The sequence below is a fragment of the Giraffa tippelskirchi genome, chromosome 9, assembly GCF_054371585.1.
Source record: "Giraffa tippelskirchi isolate mGirTip1 chromosome 9, T2T-mGirTip1v1.2.pri, whole genome shotgun sequence".
Classification (NCBI taxonomy): domain Eukaryota; kingdom Metazoa; phylum Chordata; class Mammalia; order Artiodactyla; family Giraffidae; genus Giraffa; species Giraffa tippelskirchi.
In genome coordinates this window covers 51,497,570-51,518,370 of record NC_137283.1, presented here as the reverse complement: position 1 = coordinate 51,518,370, position 20,801 = coordinate 51,497,570, and the positions used below count along the sequence as shown (strand labels likewise).

At 47.3% G+C, this 20,801-nt stretch overlaps 1 protein-coding gene across 3 annotated transcripts; it reads left to right on the top strand.

Moving 5' to 3' along the window:
- Positions 1–1,412: 1,412 nt before the first annotated feature.
- On the top strand, positions 1,413–19,803 carry CCR9 (C-C motif chemokine receptor 9). Of its 3 annotated transcripts, XM_081526013.1 has the most exons (4): positions 1,413–1,513; positions 3,972–4,078; positions 8,625–8,669; positions 15,486–19,803. In XM_081526013.1, exons 3-4 carry the CDS (start codon positions 8,649–8,651, stop codon positions 16,566–16,568), a joined length of 1,104 nt encoding a protein of 367 aa, XP_081382139.1. In that variant the 5' UTR covers positions 1,413–1,513; positions 3,972–4,078; positions 8,625–8,648; the 3' UTR covers positions 16,569–19,803. The 3 variants fall into 3 exon arrangements, with proteins under 3 accessions (XP_081382139.1, XP_081382138.1, XP_081382140.1); XM_081526012.1 differs by lacking the exon at positions 3,972–4,078; XM_081526014.1 differs by lacking the exons at positions 1,413–1,513; positions 3,972–4,078 and adding an exon at positions 8,098–8,346.
- Positions 19,804–20,801: the final 998 nt, after the last annotated feature.

Genomic DNA, 20,801 nt, shown 5'->3' with positions numbered 1-20,801 from the left:
GGCCCCGTTTTAGACACGATGCTCAGTGAATGTGGACGAGGTTAGGGAATTCACAGCTCCCTCAAGGCTGCTGAATCAGCCACTGCTTTCATTCTTACTGCTCACTGCTCTGTATGTTTCATATGGGCTACTTGTCGGCCTTTCCATTTAGATAATAAACCCAGATGCATCTTCTGCATGGCTTTGTTCTGTAGGAACTGATGGTGGTTGTGATGGATGGGTCCTGTGCCTGGAAGAACACCACGAAGGCCACAGGATGATAAATAATATGCTGAAAAGGTGAACTCAGTCTCACTGCAGTGCTGTGGGGACTTTTTCCCCAGAACAAATCTCAAAAAATAAAGAGTCTTTGCCATAATGACGTCAAAGAATCAACTTTTCTCTGTTCTGGACATCAGAGGCTGTTGACTGTAGCTTCTCTTTCACAATTATTCCCCAAATGCCCCTCAAATGCCAGGCATGGTGCCTGGCCCTGGGACCCAGAGAGGTGCAACTGTATCATGATCGAAGGCCCCACCGTAGCTGTTGTGGCCAGTGAAGACTTGCATGCGTGACTCCGTTAAAAATATTAACATCTGTTTGTTTAGGCATTTTTCAAAATGTCACCTGAACACCCATGATCAATAAGATGAAATGCATCATTGATGTTGATACATCTCATGGATAGTGGTCACATCAGAGTAAAATCTTGACCTCAGTTTTAAGGGGTTCCTGGCTCTCCCACACTCCCTGTGTTCCAGATGTGTGTGTCTCATACATGACCTTCGAAGGTGGCACTGCCATTCAATGGAACTTTCGGAGATGACGGGCCTGCTTCTCACCTGTACTGTCTACCACAGCAGCCACGCCACACACGGCTGTCAAGCACCTGAACTGTGGCTACTGTGACTCAGGAACTAGTCACATTGTAATTAATTTGAATTTAAACAGGCAGATGTGACTAGTAGTTATGGTACCATAGTAGCCATGGTATTGGCACAGCTGTACAGGTATATCTAAGGTCTAACGGGTCACACTGTGATGCCCAGGGCAGGGGGTAGGGGTGATAACGCCCTCCCCCCAGGCCTGCCAGACAATGAGACCTCATAAAGGTACACTTGGGCCAGCCTGATCTCTCTCGATGGGACTCTCCACCTCCGCATTCCCTGAAAGGAGCCATGCTGTCTAGGAAAAGAAATGGCTGTCAGATGATCGGCTTGTCTGAGCATCTTCAAAGAAGATGGTTTTCCCTTAGCCCAGCACTTCTTGGCTTTTCAGTTCTGGTTGCACATCACCGACTCGCTGATTGCTGGAAGCTGCAGCTGGTGACTCCCTCTCCCCACCCTCCTGCCACCCCACCAGTGATAACTCAGGCTGGGGTGGCCTGGCTTCCTTTCTGGTGTTTTTTACAGGTAGCAGCCTGCTCAGAGCTCACAGAAGGCTTGCCCCTCGTCCCAGGCAGAGAGCAAGCCAGGCCCTTCCCCAGAGCTGGTGGGGCCGCCTCCTCCAGGAGCCTCGCTCGCTGCCCTCCCCCGTGAGTATCACCTTCTTCTTCCTCCCCGTCCCCGGGGCACTGGGTCCTCACTTGTGTGCTGCCATGATGGCTTCTAAAACCCACTTGTTTGCTCAGTGGCCTTAAGCACCAGGCACTTGGCTAGAAGCTGCCAGGGAGCTGGAGGTGAATCAGGTGGGTGCCTTGCCCAGGCTTCCAGGGTGAGTAATAAGACTGCCTCCCACCCACACGTGTGAAGCTCGGGTTCAAGACAGTCTGTTCGGTGATCTGTTCCTTGAAGGAGGGAGAAGCAAGAGTGGGGGAACGGGTGACAAGAAGGTGGACCGGGGCTGGGAACGTGAAGCCTCGAAGCCTCGATGAGGTCCCTGGGTCTGAGGGACTGTCCCAGGGAAAGTGTGTTTTTGGCAGCATTCTCTGTAGTGGTGAAAAACGGGAAACAAGCAAACTCTGCACCAGGAGGTGACTGGTTAAATGAATCATACAGAATCCAGAGAGTGGAACACTTGGCAGCCACTCAATCTGGTGACATAACTTCACACTGAACTGGCATTGAAAGTGGTCCATGAGAGACTGCTAACTAGACTGCAAGACAGAAAACGCTTTGTGTAGTCTGATTTCCTTTCCTTTACGGGTTATGTGTGTATGTATGTGGGATTGTGTTAGAATATCTAAAAGACCGCATCTCAGAAGATTAACACTGGCCATCCTAGGAAAGGGGTGTTTGGGGGAGATTTTATTTTCTTCATTACATGTGCTTGCTTTGGGGGATTATTTTTCCTTCATTGTGAATATAGTCCTTTACAATCAGATAAAGGTAAAGCCGCTCTATTTTAAGTGACTCCTCACTGACTGCTGCTTTGTCCTGTCAACATACCCGTCCTCGCCAGCTCTTAGCTGGCTGTGGCTCCTCGGACCCTCTGCGGACGGGCAGCTGCTGGGTGCGGGGCTGGGAGGTGGTACAGCCACCAGTGGGCGAGGCCTGCTCCTCCCTCCCCTCACCCAACAAACCCAAGTTCACCTGCCATCTCAGCATCTGGCATCTGACAGCCTATTTTTCCGAGTATCTGTCCATCTGCTCTGAAGCCCCCTCACACGCATCTCATTCACAGCCCCCGGGCCCAGCCTGAGAGACTGCTCAGAGTCTCTGCTTTCATGCAACGCGGAAAAGCAGAGCTTCCAAACAAAAACAAAATGCAAGAGCTGATTCAACTTCCGTGTGGCAAGGTGGACAAATATCAAAGTCAGGACCTGCCTTCCTGACTCACTTTAGTATCGATATCCAATTTATTGGGGCTACTATGAGTAACTCTATGCGGATTTCCATGCTGGTTACCTTGAAGGACAGCAGAGAATATAAAAATGATAGATATTAGTGGATTTCAGGCTAACTTTTCTAATAGGCACTCTTAGAGACTAGCAGCTCCCTACTTCTCAGGACCCTGCACATACTTGCTGCTTTCTGGCCTTCACACCTTTGTGGATATCTTTTATGTTTCCCTGACCTGGAGTCATGTTTTCTCCCTTCACTGAATGCCCTCATGCTCTTCAGCCTACATGCGTGCGTGCTAAGTTGCTTCTGTCGTGTCTGATTCTTTGCGACCCCATGCACTGTAGCCCACCAGGTTCCTCTGTCCACAGGATTCTCCAGGCAAGAATACTGGAGAGGGTTGCCACGCCCTTCTCCAGGGGATCTTCCCGAGCCAGGGATCGAACCTAGTTCTCCTGTGTCTTCTGAATTGGCAGGCGGGTTCTTTACCACTAGCACCACCTAGGAAGCCCTCTTTAGCCTACAAGAGCCAGAAAAATTGCTGCCTTCTCAGTTAAGCCCTTTTGGATTTTCCCCAGTGCTGGGGACTTGGCTTTCTTCTCCCAATTCCAAAATCATCTCATAGCATTTCCCATTATTGGTGTTTGCAGCCATGACATATCCACTGTACTTGAATGTGGGCTTCTTGAAGACATGGATCATGTCTTGCACAGTATTTAAGCCAAGAAAGTGCATCTCGTGTCCAGGGGCATTGTGTAAGTGAGCTGTGGGGTGAAGCCTGCTTCCTCATCATTGCAGAGTTCTCTGCATCCCACTAAGAGTCTTAACGCACTGCACTGCACTTGACCTTGGAAACAAACCTTTAGAATAGGCTGGGCGATCACGTCCATTTTACAGACAAGGAAACCAAGGCTGGGGGAGGGCAGGTCACTCCTTGCTAAGGTCTCACAGACAGCAAAGGATGGACCAAGGAACAGATGGGGGCCAGCGTGCTCCCCCACCTCACTCCACTGGGAGACAACGCACACGCAGGCTTTTTAGACGGGGTGGCTCCTGCACCCCAATGAGGCCTCGTGGAGCGGCGCTGGGGAGACCTGGGGTGATTCTGAGCCCAGCTCTAGTGTTCTCCCAGCGGACGGTTGAGAGGTCCCTTGCTTTTAATGTGTTTTGTCACTTGTGGGTTTTCCCCTTCTGTTTTTCTCTCCTTCTCAGGGGTCAGAAGAAAATGAAAGCAAGCTCTGACACTTTTGCAGTTTGTGGAATAATACAGATGAAAACTACGTGACAAAGGGCAGGAGGAACAGATGAAAAGGCTCGAGGTGGGGTCTTTAGGTGGTGGGTCTAGGGAGGAATATTTTTCATTTTCATTTTCACCCTTGGGCTCTCTCCAAATCTTCTATGAGCCCAAAGCACCTTTATAACGGAAGGAAGATAAACCTTTAGAGAGCCAGTGTAGGATTCCAAAGTCGCCAATAGTACCCACAATGAATTTACTTGCTAGATTTATTCTTCCAGGGTTAGGAGGAGACGAGTTCCTCCTATGAACAACTTTTGCAAACAGGTGTACAGGAAGGAAGAGTGCTGGGGCTTCTTTTTTTCTTTTTTTAAGCTGATAAGTTATTTTTATGCTAGCCCTTAAAATAAAATATTGTACACAAAGTAGAATATGTAAATAGGTTACAAAACCTAAAGGAAAAAAACAAAAGTCTCACTTTCCACTGGGCATCCTTGTTTAATCTCCTTCCAGAAAACATTTCAGTACTGACAGCTATCAAGTGTATAACCTTTTATATATTTTTTAAAAGATCATGCATCATAATCTTCTACATTTTGCATGTGTATACCTAAAAATCTTGGTGACTTTCTTGTATCAGTGTGAGGTCTAATTTATTCTATTTATTGGCTACATGCGGTTTATTGAATGAGTGAATCAGAATATTACCTACTGCTGGATACATAGGTTGCTTTTAGTTTTTTTGATTCTGGGGGTGTGGGGAAGCAACATACAGGATCTTATGTGTTAGTTGCTCAGTCCTGTCTGACTCTTTGCAACCCCATGGACTATAGCTGACCAGGCTCCTCTGTCCATGGGATTCTCAGGGTAAGAATACTGGAGTGGGTAGCCATTCCCTGCTCCAGGGAATCTTCCTGACCCAGAAATCGAACCTGGGCCTCCTGCATTGCAGGTGAACTCTACCATCAGAGCCACCAGGGATGCCCATTCATGTACCTTTATGCTCTTTTGTGTGAGTACTAGGAGGGCGTGTTCCCAGCAGATGAACAGCTGAGTCAGAGCTTCTGTGCTCTGTATGTTTTGACAGACACGGTTTAACCCTCTGAAAAGGTCACACAAATTTACCCTCCCCACTGCTGTGTGGAGGCCTTTCCCTCAAACTCTCACCAGCATCATTACCATCAATCTTTATTTTCAACCTGTAACTAGCTATAACCAAATCCATTCGTTATTCTTCGTGTGGCCTCTTCCTTTGGGAATTTGTTTTCTCAGATATTATCTGGTTAATATGTAGTCTTTTTATGCAAGTTAAAAGGAGGTGACATGGGATCACAAAGAATCCTGGGCTACATAGATCCTGGAAATATATATACTATATAGATACTAGATAGATACTAGGTACTAGAAGTGTTTTCTAACAAATGTCTTAAAAACTATCTCCCTATTCCCCAAGATGTATTAAAATTAAATTAGCTGACTTGAAATTTTTCCATCTTAACTAGGCAACTTTTTACAAAGATTTGTTTCAGAGCATAAGAGAAAAAAAATCATAAAGTCAATGGGGCAATATGTAATTTGGAGGGAGATCCTTTGAGAGTAAGTAAATTTCTTATCAAATGTTCACCTGCTAATTTCATCATCCATTGGTGATTTTTTAATTACAGTAATCCTCTGTACTTATTAATTGGCACCATAAGGAGAGCTTAGTTTTCTCATTTATTTTTCTCAGTATGGATCCACAGATCCTTATTTAATTGAATGTGCTATAATGACTGCCATCATTATTTAATTTGATGCTCAAATTGCCTCAGATTTGGCTAGTGGAGTCCTATCAAGTTGGTGCCTCTGTCCTTTGACAAGTCCTCAATGTCTTTAACGGAGAAGGCAATGGCACCCCACTCCAGTACTCTTGCCTGGAAAGTCCCATGGACGGAGGAGCCTGGTAGGCTGCAGTCCACGGGGTCGCGAAGAGTCGGACACGACTGAGCGGCTTCCCTTTCACTTTTCACTTTCATGCACTGGAGAAGGAAATGGCAACCCACTCCAGTGTTCTTGCCTGGAGAATTCCAGGGACGGCGGAGCCTGGTGGACTGCTGTCTATGGGGTCGCACAGAGTCGGACACGACTGAAGCGACTAAGCAGCAGCAGTAGCAGCAATGTCTTTAAACACTTGCTTTCTGGGCTAAAAATCAGTCCCAAGTTCATCTTACAGTTTCCCTGCCGTAACTCTGGAATCAGGCGTTTCTCCATGGGGTCCTGGTTCCTTGTCAGGAAGAAAGGTATTTAGAAACCAAGATCTGGGCACCAGATGGTCATTATACTGTGTGTCCTTGCTTTTAGGTTGTCTCAGCAGACAGAGTCAGGAAATATGCTAAAATACGCAACACCTGTGGCTCAGTGGGTAAAGAATCTGCCTGCAATGCAGGAGATGCAGGAGACGTGGGTTCGATTCCTGGGTCAGGAAGATCCCCTGAAGGAGGAAGAAATGGCAGCCCACTCTAGTATTCATTCTTGCCTGCAGAATCCCATAGACAGAGGAGCTTAGTGGGCTACAGTCCACGGGGTCGCAAAAAAGAGTCGGCCATGACTGAAGTGACTGAACAAAACACATCCACACAAACTTATCTGTATCTATTTATCAATCGATTGACTGATCTATCAAACATCATCTACTTAATCTCTTCTAACCCTAAAAGCCATGAGTTCATACTGAGCCCTCAATTCCCACCCAACAGCCCAAGGCACTTCAAGGCACTGTGGAGGAGCTACTGGCAGGAAGGCTACAAGGAGGAAGTTCTGGGTGTCTTTCCCCTGCCTGCTAATGGCCCGATATGACTCTGAAGAGGGACAGAAACAAGAGTTTTCATCAGATCTTGCTGTTTTTTCTTTCTTTACTTTAACCACTTTACTGAGATCTAGCTACCAGCACTGCAAATGTCTGAAGTACAGAACCCAAGTTCTGACATACATGTACCCCCATGGGATCACCACACTATCAATTCAGGAACACACTGCTCACCCCAGAGGCTTCTTTGCCGGCTCTTGTCTCTTCCTGTCCTCTTGCCCTGCCCTGCCCTGCCCTCCTCTCTCTCTCCGGGAAATCACTGATCTGCTTTCTGTCACTATTGATTAGTTCCCATTTTCTAGAATTTTACATAAGTGGAATCACACAGTATGTACTTTTTTCGGCTTATTTTGAAATTTATCCACATTGCTGTGTGTATCAGCAGCTGTTCTAAATTCACTGTATGGATATTCTACAATGACTTATTCACTCTACTTGAAGGACAGCTGAGCTGTTTCCAGTAGTTGGCTATTACAAACAAAGCTCCCATGAGCATTCATATATCAGTCTTTGTATGGATATAAGCTTGCATTTTTCTTAGGCAGATACCACATGATGTGTGTTTAACGGGTTTCCATAGTGGCTATCCCACAGAGTATGTTTCTTTTTTTTTCTTTTAATTGGAGTATAGTTGCTTTATGGTGGTGTGTTTTTTCCTGCTGTACAGCAAAGTGAATCAGTTAATACATATATATCTACTCTTTTTTTAGACTGCCTTCCCATTTAGGTCACCAAGAGAGCATGGAGTAGAGCTCCCTGTGCCATACAGTAGTTCGCACTAGTTCTTGTCTATTTTATACACAGTCGTGTATATATGGCAATCTCAATCTCCCAATTCACATGCTATGTTTTTAAAATGACTGCACTCTTAGAAAAGCAGGGAGAGTCATGATGCTGTGTTATGAAAAAGAGAATTAAAAAAGCCCAACAGGTTACAGTTGGATGTATGAGGGAGAAATTTCCTTCCTGAAGCCTGGGGTGTGGGCTGAACATTTTTCTCGGAAACACACTCACTGAAGGTGTATACAAAGAAATACCCCACTCGGGCACAGACCCCTTCCTTGAAAGGAACCAAGCTGTTGTTTACTTGACCACAGATGGGTGGGTTTTGCAGAGATTCAAAACACAAGAAAACAACAGTGGAGATTTATCTCGGTTAGTTTGGAGGCCCTTTGCATGAGACAATTATGTTTTCTTTGGTAAAGAAATGTAGGACTTCCTTTTCCTGCTGAAGTCAAGGTACAGAGCAAACAGGCCCTGCATTTGTAAGCTGAGCATGCAGGGAGGTGCTGGGGTGCTGGGCCCTCCCTGGCGAGGGACTCGGATGCTGGCAGAGGCCACCTCACTCTGGGGTTCTTGCCACCTGGTTACCGAGAGGCCCCTCCCCTGCAGTCAGTTGGAGCATTCTTTTAAGTCTGCTGTCCTGCCGTCTTCAGGGGACACTTGGTGGATAAAATTGGAGTAGGGGCACCTGATACAGAAGCTGAGTTATGAGGAAAAAGGTTAAGGTAAAAAGGACGTGCTGGGAAGATGTCAAAACCCCCAAGTGCTCTCAAAGGAGAGGTTTCTTTCAACTCTAGGTTAACAACCAAGATGACTGTGAAATCCAGACTTGACTTGAAATCTATTTAAGTCAGTGTCAGTATAACATGGATTCTAACTCTAGCTTGGCAGTTTTTTTGTTCATGAGAACACATAAATTTAATGCTTTATCTCCCTCTCTCGGTACTTGCTACTGTTCGGTCAAAAGCCAGTCCTCGTTTTGATTTTTGCCCTCTCTTTCTAGAAGCAAGTCTGAGTCTGACCCACCATGGTCCCCACAGAAGCCACAGTGAGTATGGCCACACCCTTGGGCTCCTTGAAATACACTGTATTTTGGGCCTCTTTTCGGGGAGTGGGAAGGGCTCCATTGTGGGGGGAAGGAGTGCTCTGAGGTTTCCCAGGGCAAGAGCTTTGCTGAGCGGTGCTCCAGACAGGTGGTCAGTGCCCAGCACAGAGGCCTCTGCAGACACGAAGCTCTAGAAGAGCTTGGGTATGTGTGTGGGGGGCGGGGGGCAGAGGAGAAGGCTGTATCAGATTTTACTCATAGGTGAGGGTTTTATGATCTTTACAATGTGCTTAGTCCCATGTGTCTGTTCTGAAACTCAGACAAAAGAGGGCAAGGGAGAATGCATTTGCTTTTAAGAGACCCATGGCGGGCATGTTAGTCGTGTTTCTTATAAAACATTATATAGTCTTTACAAAAAAGCAAATAATGATATATATTTCTCTGAAAGAGGCTAATAGAAATGAGTGAGTACAGCTGTTATCCAGAGAATCGTTCATGATTTTATAGCCAAATATAATTAGAGAATCAAATAAAATTCCTATGCTTTAGCTATATTAAATGCTCACAAAAATATCTAAGGATTTTAATCTTGCTTTCTCAAAGGGAGAATCTGGGTTTTACATGTAGGTATTGAAGTCAAACATTCTTAGTGGAGTTGACAAATGTCCTTCACACTGTAGGTTCCCCCCCACCTATGGAGAGTAGTGGTTGCCACCACTAATATCAAGTAAGTTATTTATCATATGCTGATGGTATTTAGTATTGCATATGTCATCACGTTTCCCATAACAACAACAATAACAATAACAAAAAGACAATTATTTTGGACCTGCTGAAGTAACAGGGTGCATGTTAAGTCACTTCAGTTGTGTTCGACTCTTTGCAACCCTACGGACTGCAGCCTGCCAGGCTCCTCTGTCCGCGGCGTTCTCCAGGCTAGGGCCTGGGGTTGCCATGCCCTCCTTTAGGTCATCTTCCTGACCCAGGGATCGAACCGAGTCTCTTATGTCTCCTGCACTGGCAGGCAGGTTCTTTACTAGCGCCACCTGGAATGCTGAAGTTACAAAATAAGTCTCTATTTTTCTGACCACAATTAGAACCGTAATTTCTCCTGAGACAGAATTTGCTCTTTATCCCTGATGCTGGAAACAGAGCTGATAACGTCAGTCATCTGGTTTTATCATTTGGGATCTTGGAAAAACGTTCGAACTTTGCAAGGCAGCCCCAGAAAGGAAGAAAATGCACTCAAATAGCGACCTTTTGTGGTCCAGAGGTGTCCAGCACCACCTACACGGGGACGAGATGGGACCTCTGTGGCTATGACCTTGGTCAACAGGCATGACTTTCCCGTGGCCACTCTTTTGAGGACCGGCTGTGTGCCAGTCACCACCCAGGGTGCCGTGTTCCTTCAGTCTCACAGTAAAGGCGGAGACATGCTAACAGATGAGGAAACTGAAGCTGGAAGAAGGGACAGAGGGTTCAAGGTCAAGTGGCTAAAAGGAAGAGGAGTGCTGCGGTGGGGCAGGGGGCGGTCTTGGTCCCGGCTTCCCTGGGTTCCTCCCTGCAGGCAAGTGTCCACACGTCTCATGGTCTGAAAGTCTCCCCTCCTCGAAGGTGGGGACTTGCCCACTCCCACCAGTCTCTCCCTGCCTGTCTCCCTCCCCTTCCCTCCCGGCCCCCGTCTCCTCTCTCCAGGTGCCCATCTTGGTATAAGGAGCAGTGAAGGACATGGCCTTGGGCCTCCACAGTGGCCTTTCCCCAGAGGTGCCTGGAGCTGGGGGAGGGTATCCAGAGACAATATAAGTTGGGAGGGAGGCCTCGGAAAGTCGGGGGAAGATGGAGTCCAGGAGCTGTAGAGTCTTCAGTGCCTGGGCCGCAGCTTCTGGGCCAAGGGCTCCCAAGGGGAGGAATACACAGCTGCATGGGCTCGGGAGCCGGGGCCTGTCGGGTAGAGAGCCTGGCCGCGGGCACTGGCAGGCAGGGCAGGCCCCTTATCTGCTGTGCACTGAGGTTTGCCCCCAGCAAAAGGCAGTTTCCAGCTGCCCTGGGCAGAGGAAGCCACAGGGCATCCTCTGGTGCCCACAGTCTTTCCGGGATGGGTAGGGGGAGGATGCAGGTGGGGGATCTGACAGCCACTCAGCTCAGGTGCTGGGACCCAGACGCTGAGGCTCAGGCTTGGTGTGGCCACTGTGAGCTATGGTTTTTCCAGCAGTCATGTACAGATATGAGAGCTGGACCATAAAGAAGGCTGAACGACAAAGAAACGATGCTTTTGAATTGTGGTGCTGGAGAAGACTCTTGAGAGTCCCTTGGACTGCAAGGAAATCAAACCAGTCAATCCTAAAGGAAATCAACCATGGATATTCACTGGAAGGACTGAAGCTGAAGCTCTAATACTTTGGCCACCTGATGCAAAGAGTCGACTCATTAGAAAAGACTCTGATGCTGGGAAAGATCGAGGGCTGGAGGAGAAGAGGGTGTCAGAAGATGAGGTGGTTGGATGGCATCACTGACTCAATGGACATGAGTTTGAGAAAACTCCAGGAGACAGTGAAGGACAGAGGAGCCTAGCAAAAGTCAGATGTGAATTAGCGACTGAACAACAACAACAAATAACAGTGACAACATCAGAAGGTGGAGAGCAAGGTGCCGGGTCTGGAGGGATTACAAGTGCCCCAGCTTGGGGCTGAGGGGCAGGGGGCTGGCTCTGGCCTTGACCGTCCCCCAGGGGGTGAGGGTTTGGGCCAGAACCTTCTGTTCCTTGGGTCTGTCTCCTCCTCTATAGTGAAAGTCACTCAGTCGTGTCCGACTCTTTGCAACCCCATGGACTATACAGTCCATGGAATTCTCCAGGCCAGAATACTGGTGTGGGTAGCCTTTCCCTTCTCCAGGGGATCGTCCCAACCCAGGTATTGAACCCAGGTCTCCCGCATTGCAGGTGGATTCTTTACCAGTTGAACCACAAGGGAAGACCAAGAATACTGGGGTGGGTAGCCTATCCCTTTTCCAGCAGATCTTCCCCACCCAAGAATTGAACTCAGGTCTCCTGCACTGCAGATGGATTCTTTACCAACTGAGCCATCAAGGAAGCCCTCCTCTAGAAGATCTAGAAGGTCTCTAACATCTGAAAATCATTCTAAAACCTAAAAGCTCTTGTCCGGGGCAAAAACCAAAGCCTATGTGAGCAGATGGCGGCCCACGCTGCTGAGTTCCACGCCAGTCCCTGGGCATGCTGTGAGACAGTCTCTCATTTACTTAGATTTATGACTATACGGGACTTCTCTTCTTGATCAAAATTCTAAAAATCATCCAAATGATATAAATACTCCAATTAAGTAGCCCCCTGGGATTAACAGAGCCATCCCACGATACTGCCCTGTCTAGAGCACCTCTGTGCTGTGGAGTTCAGGGCCCCTCATGCAGGCAGACCACCCTCCCCCCCATTCCATGACAGCTGAGTCAAGGACTGTTCTCACGGTTTGCTCCATTTCTATTACCATCACTGACAAGAACACTGTCCTTTGGAAGTGGTTTCCTTGCCTGGCATGTAGTCTGTGCTTAGTAAATACTTGCTGAATGAGTGAACAAATCACATTATTTATTGCCAACGAACAAGAAATAAAGAGCTGTTTCTCAAGCTTAAGGTGAGCATGCTGACCTCTTAGTCAGTCAAGGAATAAGATGGTGGGATCTTCACACAAACACCGTCCATCCTGGCCAGGTCTGGGCCCACTCACCCCCACAGACTGCTGCTCCTCACAGTGGGAGAAGATTTTACATCTGGCTCAGACCACTGCTCATGGGGGACCACAGGCTGTGAGCAGTGGTCTAGTTGGTGAAGATGTCACGTTTTTAAAAGGGTCTAAGAACAACACAGTTTGCTAAGAAATGCATTAAGGGAAACCTTGGGCAAGAGAACTTCTATACATTCCAGTAAGATATGGAAGAGAATGGTCAGCCCTGTCAGAGAGAGACTGGGCACTTACCAGCAGTAATGACACCCTGTTTTACTCTGTCCCCACAGCCCCTGTCATGTTCCATAACAGGCATGAGGCAGTTATTGAGTGCATACAACAGAAGAGAAAGGACATACATTCAAATAAGGTCAGAGCAAATTGACAGAACAGGGAGAAAAGAGGAAGAGTTAGAACTTGGGTTTTCAGCCTAAAACTGAGCTATCTGATGCGGTAGCCACAAGTCACATAGGGCCTGTAAGCACCTGAAATGCGGTCACTCCGACTAAGATGTTCTTTGATTGTAAAATGTGCGTAGTCCAAAAACAGTCTATGCAACAAAAGGATGTGAAATATCTTGATAACTTTTACACTGCTTGAAAGAAAGTGAAAGTGAAGTCACTCAGTCATGTCTGACTCTTTGCAACCCCATGGACTGTAGTCTACCCGGTTTCTCTGTCCATGTGATTTTCCAGGCAAGAATATTGGAGTGGGTTGCCATTTCCTTCTCCAGGAGATCTTCCCGACCCAGGGATTGAACCCTGGTCTCCGGCATTGAAGGCAGGCACTTTACTGTCTGAGCCACCAGGGAAGTCATTGCTTACATAATGAAATAATATTTTAGACATGCTAGGTTTCAATAAAACACATTATTAAGGTGAGATCCACCTATTTCTTTTGACTTCACTTGGCTACTAGAAAATGCAAAATTAAGCTGCTACTGCTGCTAAGTCGTGTCCGACTCTGTGCGACCCCATAGAAGGCAGCCCACCAGGCTCCGTCATCCCTGGGATTCTCCAGGCAAGAATACTGGAGTGGGTTGCCATTTCCTTCTCCAGTGCATGAAAGGGAAAAGTGAAAGTGAAGTCGCTCAGTCGTGTCCGACTCTTAGCAACCCCATGGACTGTGGCCTACCAGGCTCCTCCGTCCATGGGATTTTCCGGGCAAGAGTACTGGAGTGGGGTGCCATTGCTTTATATTCCTATTAGGCAGCACTGTCAAAGGGTGTTACTTGGTTACTGTACTTGGGCTACCAGTTTGAGTGAGCTTCCCAATTATAAAGGGAAACCTCATAAGTCACAAAATTCATATGGTTCATGAGTTAAAAAAACTCTCACTTGTTCTTCAGGAAATACAAAAGCCTTGTTTCACATCTCTTTAATATGTAAATGCCAAATGCACGTCTGAGTTAGGTCTTGATGAGTGGACACAGAGGTAGACCGAAAGGCCCTTGGAGGTGGGGTGCATGGCGAGCTCCTTAGAAGCCACCTCAACACAGACCCTGGGATAAACCCCGGGCAGCTTGTGGGAAATCACTCTACCCAGTGCTCAGGCCAGGGGGCTCCAGTGCGTGCTCTCGGATGGAAAGTGAGTGGGAAATGAGTGGATTTCAGATCCTTACAGTGATCTCTCTAGGTCTTATTCTGACCCAAACCTTGAGAACAGCCTTAGTGGGTGGCATCTCCAGCAAGAGCAGTGTCTCCAGGGCTCAGAGAGCAGAGAGGATGGAAGAAACGGCTTGGCCACCTCAGAATGCCTTTTGGAAGCCAGCTTCCCCTCATCTGGAAGAGGGGCCCAGTCCTACCTGGGAGGTCCAGGATTAAATGCATGCACATCCTGTACTCCACACCAGGTCTGGCATGCACTCTGGGCACTGACAGTAGGGAAGCAAATAAGCTGGTAAATAACTGACATTTATATTTGCTGGGAGATTTTCAGAGGATCCTGTGCCTGAGATCTGAAGGGTGTTTACTCACCAGTCATGGACAAAGCTATGAGTACAAGTCTTAACACAGGTGGATAGGTGTGTCCAGGCTTCCCCTAGCCTAGGACATGAACTCTTCCTCTGTCATTGTCATAAAGATGGCTAGCACTCTGATCCTGTATGTATGATACAGACTGGCCTTGTGGTCTTGGTGAAATTCATTCAATTCCAGGTTTTCTGTGTGTGAATTCAACCACTCTTAAAATATGCCTGGAGAGTCCTTAGTGGGGTGTGTGTGTGTGTGTGTGTGCATGAGTGCTTGGGTGCACATTGTGAGGGTGTGAGCGCAGGTGTCTGAACGTGTGCAGGGGTGTGTACATGTGAATATGTATGTGTATTCGTGTAGGCATGCTTGCGTGCATGTGTGTCTGTAAATGTGAGGGCTTGTGAGGGCTGGCTTCATGGGTGTGTGGCACAGGGCCTCATGCTTAGAAGTGTTACTTGCTTGATTTAATGCTCTGCTGTCTTGAAATTCCTAACAAATTCTGAATAAGGGAACTTGAAATCACGTAGCCTGTGTATGTGCATGTACGTGAGGGTGTATACATAAGTGTGTGTGCTCATGTGTGTGCACACGTGTAAGTGGGTGCATGTGTGACTGTTGCTGCTCAACAGAGGATCCATAGCTTTCAGAGGACTCAGGGGAATCGACCCAGAGAAGTGTGAAAGCCTCTGAGGACCTTTTAGGGAGTGCAGAGTAGAGAGGAGAAGGAACAATCAGACTCATTCACTTAGTTGGATAAGTTCGCCCACCAGTGGCCCGGAGACCCTCTTTCCATCCCGATGGAGCACCTGTCATGTGGCCTGTGACTGTTCCTTTGCTTGCGTGTCTCTTCCCAGAGGAGGAAAGTTCCACGAGAGTGGGAACCACATCTGACTCTTCAGCACCCACCCAACCATAGGTGCTTAATAAACATTTGTTGAATAAATAAATCATTTACAATCAGATGCTCTCGGAATTCCTACTTCCTACACACACATTTCTTCTGCCTTCTCACAGCCCCTTGGGGTCGGAAGGTTCAAGGGCTCCGTGCCTCTGCCGTCAGACAGAACCTCCAAAAGCCAGCCCTTGACCCAGTGTTGCCTTGTGTCTCCTCGCAGAGCCTAATCCCTAACCTGTCAGATGACTATGGCTACGATGCCACGCTGCCCATGGAGTATGATGGCAACTTCACGGACTACTTCTGTGAGAAAAGCCACGTCAGGCAGTTTGCGGGCCACTTCCTCCCGCCCCTGTACTGGCTCGTGTTCATCGTGGGGGCCGTGGGCAACAGCCTCGTCATCCTGGTCTACTGGTACTGCACGAGAGTGAAGACCATGACCGACATGTTCCTTCTCAACTTGGCCATCGCTGACCTTCTCTTTCTCGCCACCCTGCCCTTCTGGGCCATTGCCGCCGCTGACCAGTGGAAATTCCAGACCTTCATGTGCAAGGTGGTCAACAGCATGTACAAGATGAACTTCTACAGCTGCGTGCTGCTCATCATGTGCATCAGCGTGGACAGGTACATCGCCATCGCGCAGGCCATGAGAGCACAGATGTGGAGGCAGAAAAGACTCCTGTACAGCAAGATGGTCTGCTTTACCGTCTGGGTGATGGCGGCCGCACTCTGCCTCCCGGAACTCCTGTACAGCCAAGTCAAGGAGGAACACGGAATCGCTATCTGCACCATGGTCTACTCCAGCGATGACAGTACCAAACTCAAGTCCGCTGTCTTGACCCTGAAGGTCATCCTGGGCTTCTTCCTCCCCTTTGTGGTCATGGCTTGCTGCTACACCATCATCATCCACACCCTGATCCAGGCCAAGAAGTCCTCCAAGCACAAGGCCCTGAAGGTGACCATCACTGTGCTCACCGTCTTCGTCCTGTCTCAGTTCCCCCACAACTGTGTTCTGCTGGTGCAGACCATCGATGCCTACGCCATGTTCATCTCCAGCTGCGCCCTCTCCATCAAAATTGACATCTGCTTCCAGGTCACTCAGACCGTGGCCTTTTTCCACAGTTGCCTGAACCCTGTTCTCTACGTTTTTGTGGGCGAGAGGTTCCGCCGGGATCTCGTGAAGACCCTGAAGAACCTGGGCTGCATCAGCCAGGCTCAGTGGGTTTCGTTCACGAGGAGAGAGGGAAGCCTGAAGCTGTCATCTATGCTGCTGGAGACCACCTCGGGGGCTCTCTCCTTCTGAGGCGGCTTCTCTGAGGTGGGCGGTCCTTTTGGAAGTGTCCAGAAATTCAGACACAGCTTCCCTTACTGAAAGGCCAGGGGAAAGTGGAGAAGGAGAAGGAGTGAGAAAAGGGAAACAGAAAACTCGGAAAGGGATGAATTTGAATAGCATTATTACTTTTGGTCAGGATCTGCCAGATTGGACTCTTTAAAACTGACTGGCCATCCCAGGAGACTGCTGACTGACTCCTGGCTGCAAAGCCTGTGGTTTTCGGAGGAGGATTAATGAACAACACCGCAGGCCGCTGTGGCTTTGCCACTTGCCTGAGCATTAATGCAGCTGAGCCCTGGAGGAGGTGTTTGATTTCTCGGAGCGCTGGGAATCACTGTGGCTTCAGTTCTGACGCCATCTCTTCCAAAAGAAGACCCAGAAGCATGGGCCATTGCCACAGTCCATGAACGCACAAGGCTTCCTGAAAGCTTCTGTCTTTGGAGAATTTCTACTCTGGTTTTGGGGGCTGATACCCATGCCAGGTGTTGATCTAAAATCCTTCCAAACAACCTCAGCTCTAATTGTCTTCTGCTCTCCTTGATCTATTCTGGGCCAGTGAGGGTCCTTGTTCCTGTTCTGAAACTATCTGCAGCGCTGGTCAGTGAGCCTCTGGGCAACTGCCCGTACCAGCATGTCACCTGAATTCTGTTGGCTTCCAACCCATGTCTCCTGGAGGTTCTGTGATTCCTTACCTGGCTGCTGTGCTGATCTGGGCAAGGATTCAGTTTGTCCACTGGTGTCATGGAAGTAGTCCTCACAACCCATGCAGGGAAATTAAGAACCTGAGTTGGTGGGGACCTGGCTCCATTATGGGCTCACTCTAGTGAGTGGCTTGTATGATGGGCCACTCTGTCTGTTCCCTATACAATGGACTGGCCCTATTTGCCCTCTTGTTTCTGAGGCCACTGGAAGGATATTTGCCTCCATGCTTCTCTTTTTCATATTGTATAATGCTAACATTTTTTTTTTTAAAAAGCTTTCAACTTAGAGATTAGGCTGAAAAAAAAAATAATGTAATTTACCTTTGTGTCTCTTTTCACTATTTGGCAAATTTATCACATTAAAAATTTTCATTTATTAGAAAAATGCTTTTTAAATGACTGTTTACAAATATCCATTACTTTCCACTTTTTTTTTTACCCTGTCTCTATATTTTAAATGTATATAGAGATCACCAGCCATATTAGAGTATGAAGAATAAGAGACTGGGATAAGGAAATCACACTCCCCAAATACCATCAAACCATTTTGGCTGAACAGTCTCTAATTTCTTCTCTGGGCAAACTTATCTTCCAAGTTTCTCCAGGTGAGTCCACTGGCATTCCCAAAGAGGATGATTAGAACAGGACCATGAACCGTCCTGGCTTTGCCACTTGCTTCAGAGAAGGCATCTCATTTTCCCAGCGGCCTGTGAATTGCCGTGGTTTCCGTTCCAAGGCCATCCCTTCTAAAGGGGACACCAAAGCTCTAGACTCTGCAATAGTGTCCTTCTCTTCCCCGCCCACTTCTAAACTACATATCAGTGAGGAATAAAGTGAGCAGAAAGTGGACAGCAACAAGGAGAGCAAGAGACAATGCAAAGGCCTTGCCAACCCACCCCGAGGGTGGGCAGTTGGTGGCAAACAAGCATTAGCCTGGGACCAGCAGGTCAACATGGGTCCCAGCACAATAAGAACTACCTACAGTCAAGGGGAGGATGACCTTCCCCAGGTAGTCTATGGACAGAGCTGTCCGTGTGGCCACCTTTTCCAGAAGAAGACTCAGATGTTCTTTGAGGAACTTAGAATAAGCAACAGGAATGGGCCAAACCTAAATAACCCGGTGCAGTTCAGTGGAAGGACTTGACTGGGTTTGGCTTATTCATCCCATGCCCTTTTGATACTGCGGTTCTGGTACTCTATGTCCTGGGGGCTCCACTGGAGCTGGGATGGGGGGAGGGATGGAAGGAGGCGGAGTGAGCCACGACTGTGCTTGTTCAATCTCCTCCAGCCTAGAGTCACTATGGGACACCATGATGGAGATCAAGTGGCAGTTCAGAGGTAGTTTGAACTGAACTATGTGTTAGTTTTGCCAATAAAGATCCGTATAGTCAAAGTTTTGGTTTTTCCAGTAGTCACACATGGATGTGAGAGTTGGACCACAAAGAAGGCTGAGCACTGAAGAACTGATGCTTTCAAATTGTGGTGCTGGAGAAGACTCTTGAGAGTCCCTTGGACTATAAGGAGATCAAACCAGTCAATCCTAAAGGAAATCAACCCTGACGATTCAATGGAAGGACTGATGCTAAAGCTCCAATACTTTGACCACCTCATGCGAAGAGCCGACTCACTGGAAAAGACCCTGATGCTTGGAAAGACTGAGGGCAGGAGGAGAAGGGGGCAATAGAGGATGAGACGGTTGGATGGCATCACCGACTCAATGGACATGAGTTTGAGCAAACTCCAAGAGATAGTGAAGGACAGGGAAGCCTGGAACGCTGCGGTCCACGGGATCACAAAAAGTCAGACATGACTGAGGGACTGAACAACAACAACAGAGGTAGATAAGGCTTTGACCAACGTACATTAGTTGAGAAAAAAATGTCATGGACTCTACTGTTTCCCTCTCTGATTTTTAGGAAAGGAGAGGAATGCCACAAGAACCACAAACCCTGCAATGAGCACGATGACCATGCTGAGTTCCAAGGGCCTTCTTTAGCACCCGCCTGGCTGTCCCAGTTCTACTACGGCTTCAAAGTAGGATTAAAGATACACTGCAGCTATATTATATTTTACAGATTTTAAGTATCCTTTGTTGGTAAATTAGTTTTTAAATGAGTGCATAAATAGGACCATTTTACATTCAGATTAAACTAGGTCTTACAAGCAGATTTATCCTAAGATAAAAACATTGGAAGAATCAGCAAGGGGACACCCACTAGGATACCCATTCAACATTTCTAGAAAATACGTCTGTGAGTACTTTTCTGAAATAATGATAAAAGAGGATTATAATACAATTACATTTTACAGGAACTCTATAGATCAGAAAAATCAGGAAACTGAGTGAAACATATCAAAAAAGATACTGCTTTACCTATTAAAAATTTTTTAAGACTAATCTCAAGTCAATACATCACAATGTGTACATTCAAAGGGGAATGTTGTTTTGATGTAAGATGCGAGATATGGATGTGAGAATTGTACTATAAATAAAGCTGAGCACCGAAGAATTGATGCTTTTGAACTGTGGTGTTGGAAAAGACACTTGAGAGTCCCTTGGACTGCAAGGAGATCCAACCAGTCCATCCTAAAGGAGATCAGTCCTGGGTGTTCATTGGAAGGACTGATGCTGAAGCTCCAATACAGCCTGTCTCAAAGTGAGGTCTGGTCAAGGGGTGCTAAATGGGTTTGACAAAAGGGAGATTATCATGGCCTCCAGTATCTGCACCTCACACATTTTAGACGCTCCAAAGAAATCTCTCTCTTCATTTGACAAATAGCTACTGATTGTTTACTATGAGTGATTAATAGATAGCATGGTTTTAGAATTATCATCGCAACCAAGACATGGTGGTTCTGCAACAGTTTCCTTGGCCTGACTCCATATGGCCCTCCTGTTCCAACTGTGGTCTGAGCCCATCAACCTCTTAGGACAGGGAATGTCTCTCTAATCAATTCTTTATTGTTGTTACAGACAGTCCAAATAGCTAATGTCCCTTTCAATGTCTATATTATAAAAACCTATGAAAAACAAGCAAATGTTTCTCTCCAACATGTGACTCTTTGTGAGTTCCCCTCCACTCTTAACATATTTGGGCTTCCCAGGTGGTGCAAGTGGTAATGAACCCGCCTGCCAATGCAAAAGATGTAAGACACATGGTTTCAATCCCTGGGTCGGGAAGATTCCCTGGAGGAGGGTGTGGCAACCCACTCCAGTATTCTTGCCTGGAGAATCCCACGGACAAGGAGCCTAGCAAGCTACAGTCCATTGGGTCACAGAGAGTTGGACACGACTGAAACGACTTAGCAGTCACACAGCCTCATGCCAGGCTGGCAAGGTTTCTCTGCTCAATCCTATTTCCTCCTATTTCCCTTCACAGTTGGCAATTCCAAATAGACATTTGCCCCCAAGATTCCATCTCAGCATCTGCTTCTAGAGAAGTCAGCTTGCAATAAGCTTTTCATCAGGGGCTGGCAATAGCAAAAGCACATTTGAGACCTG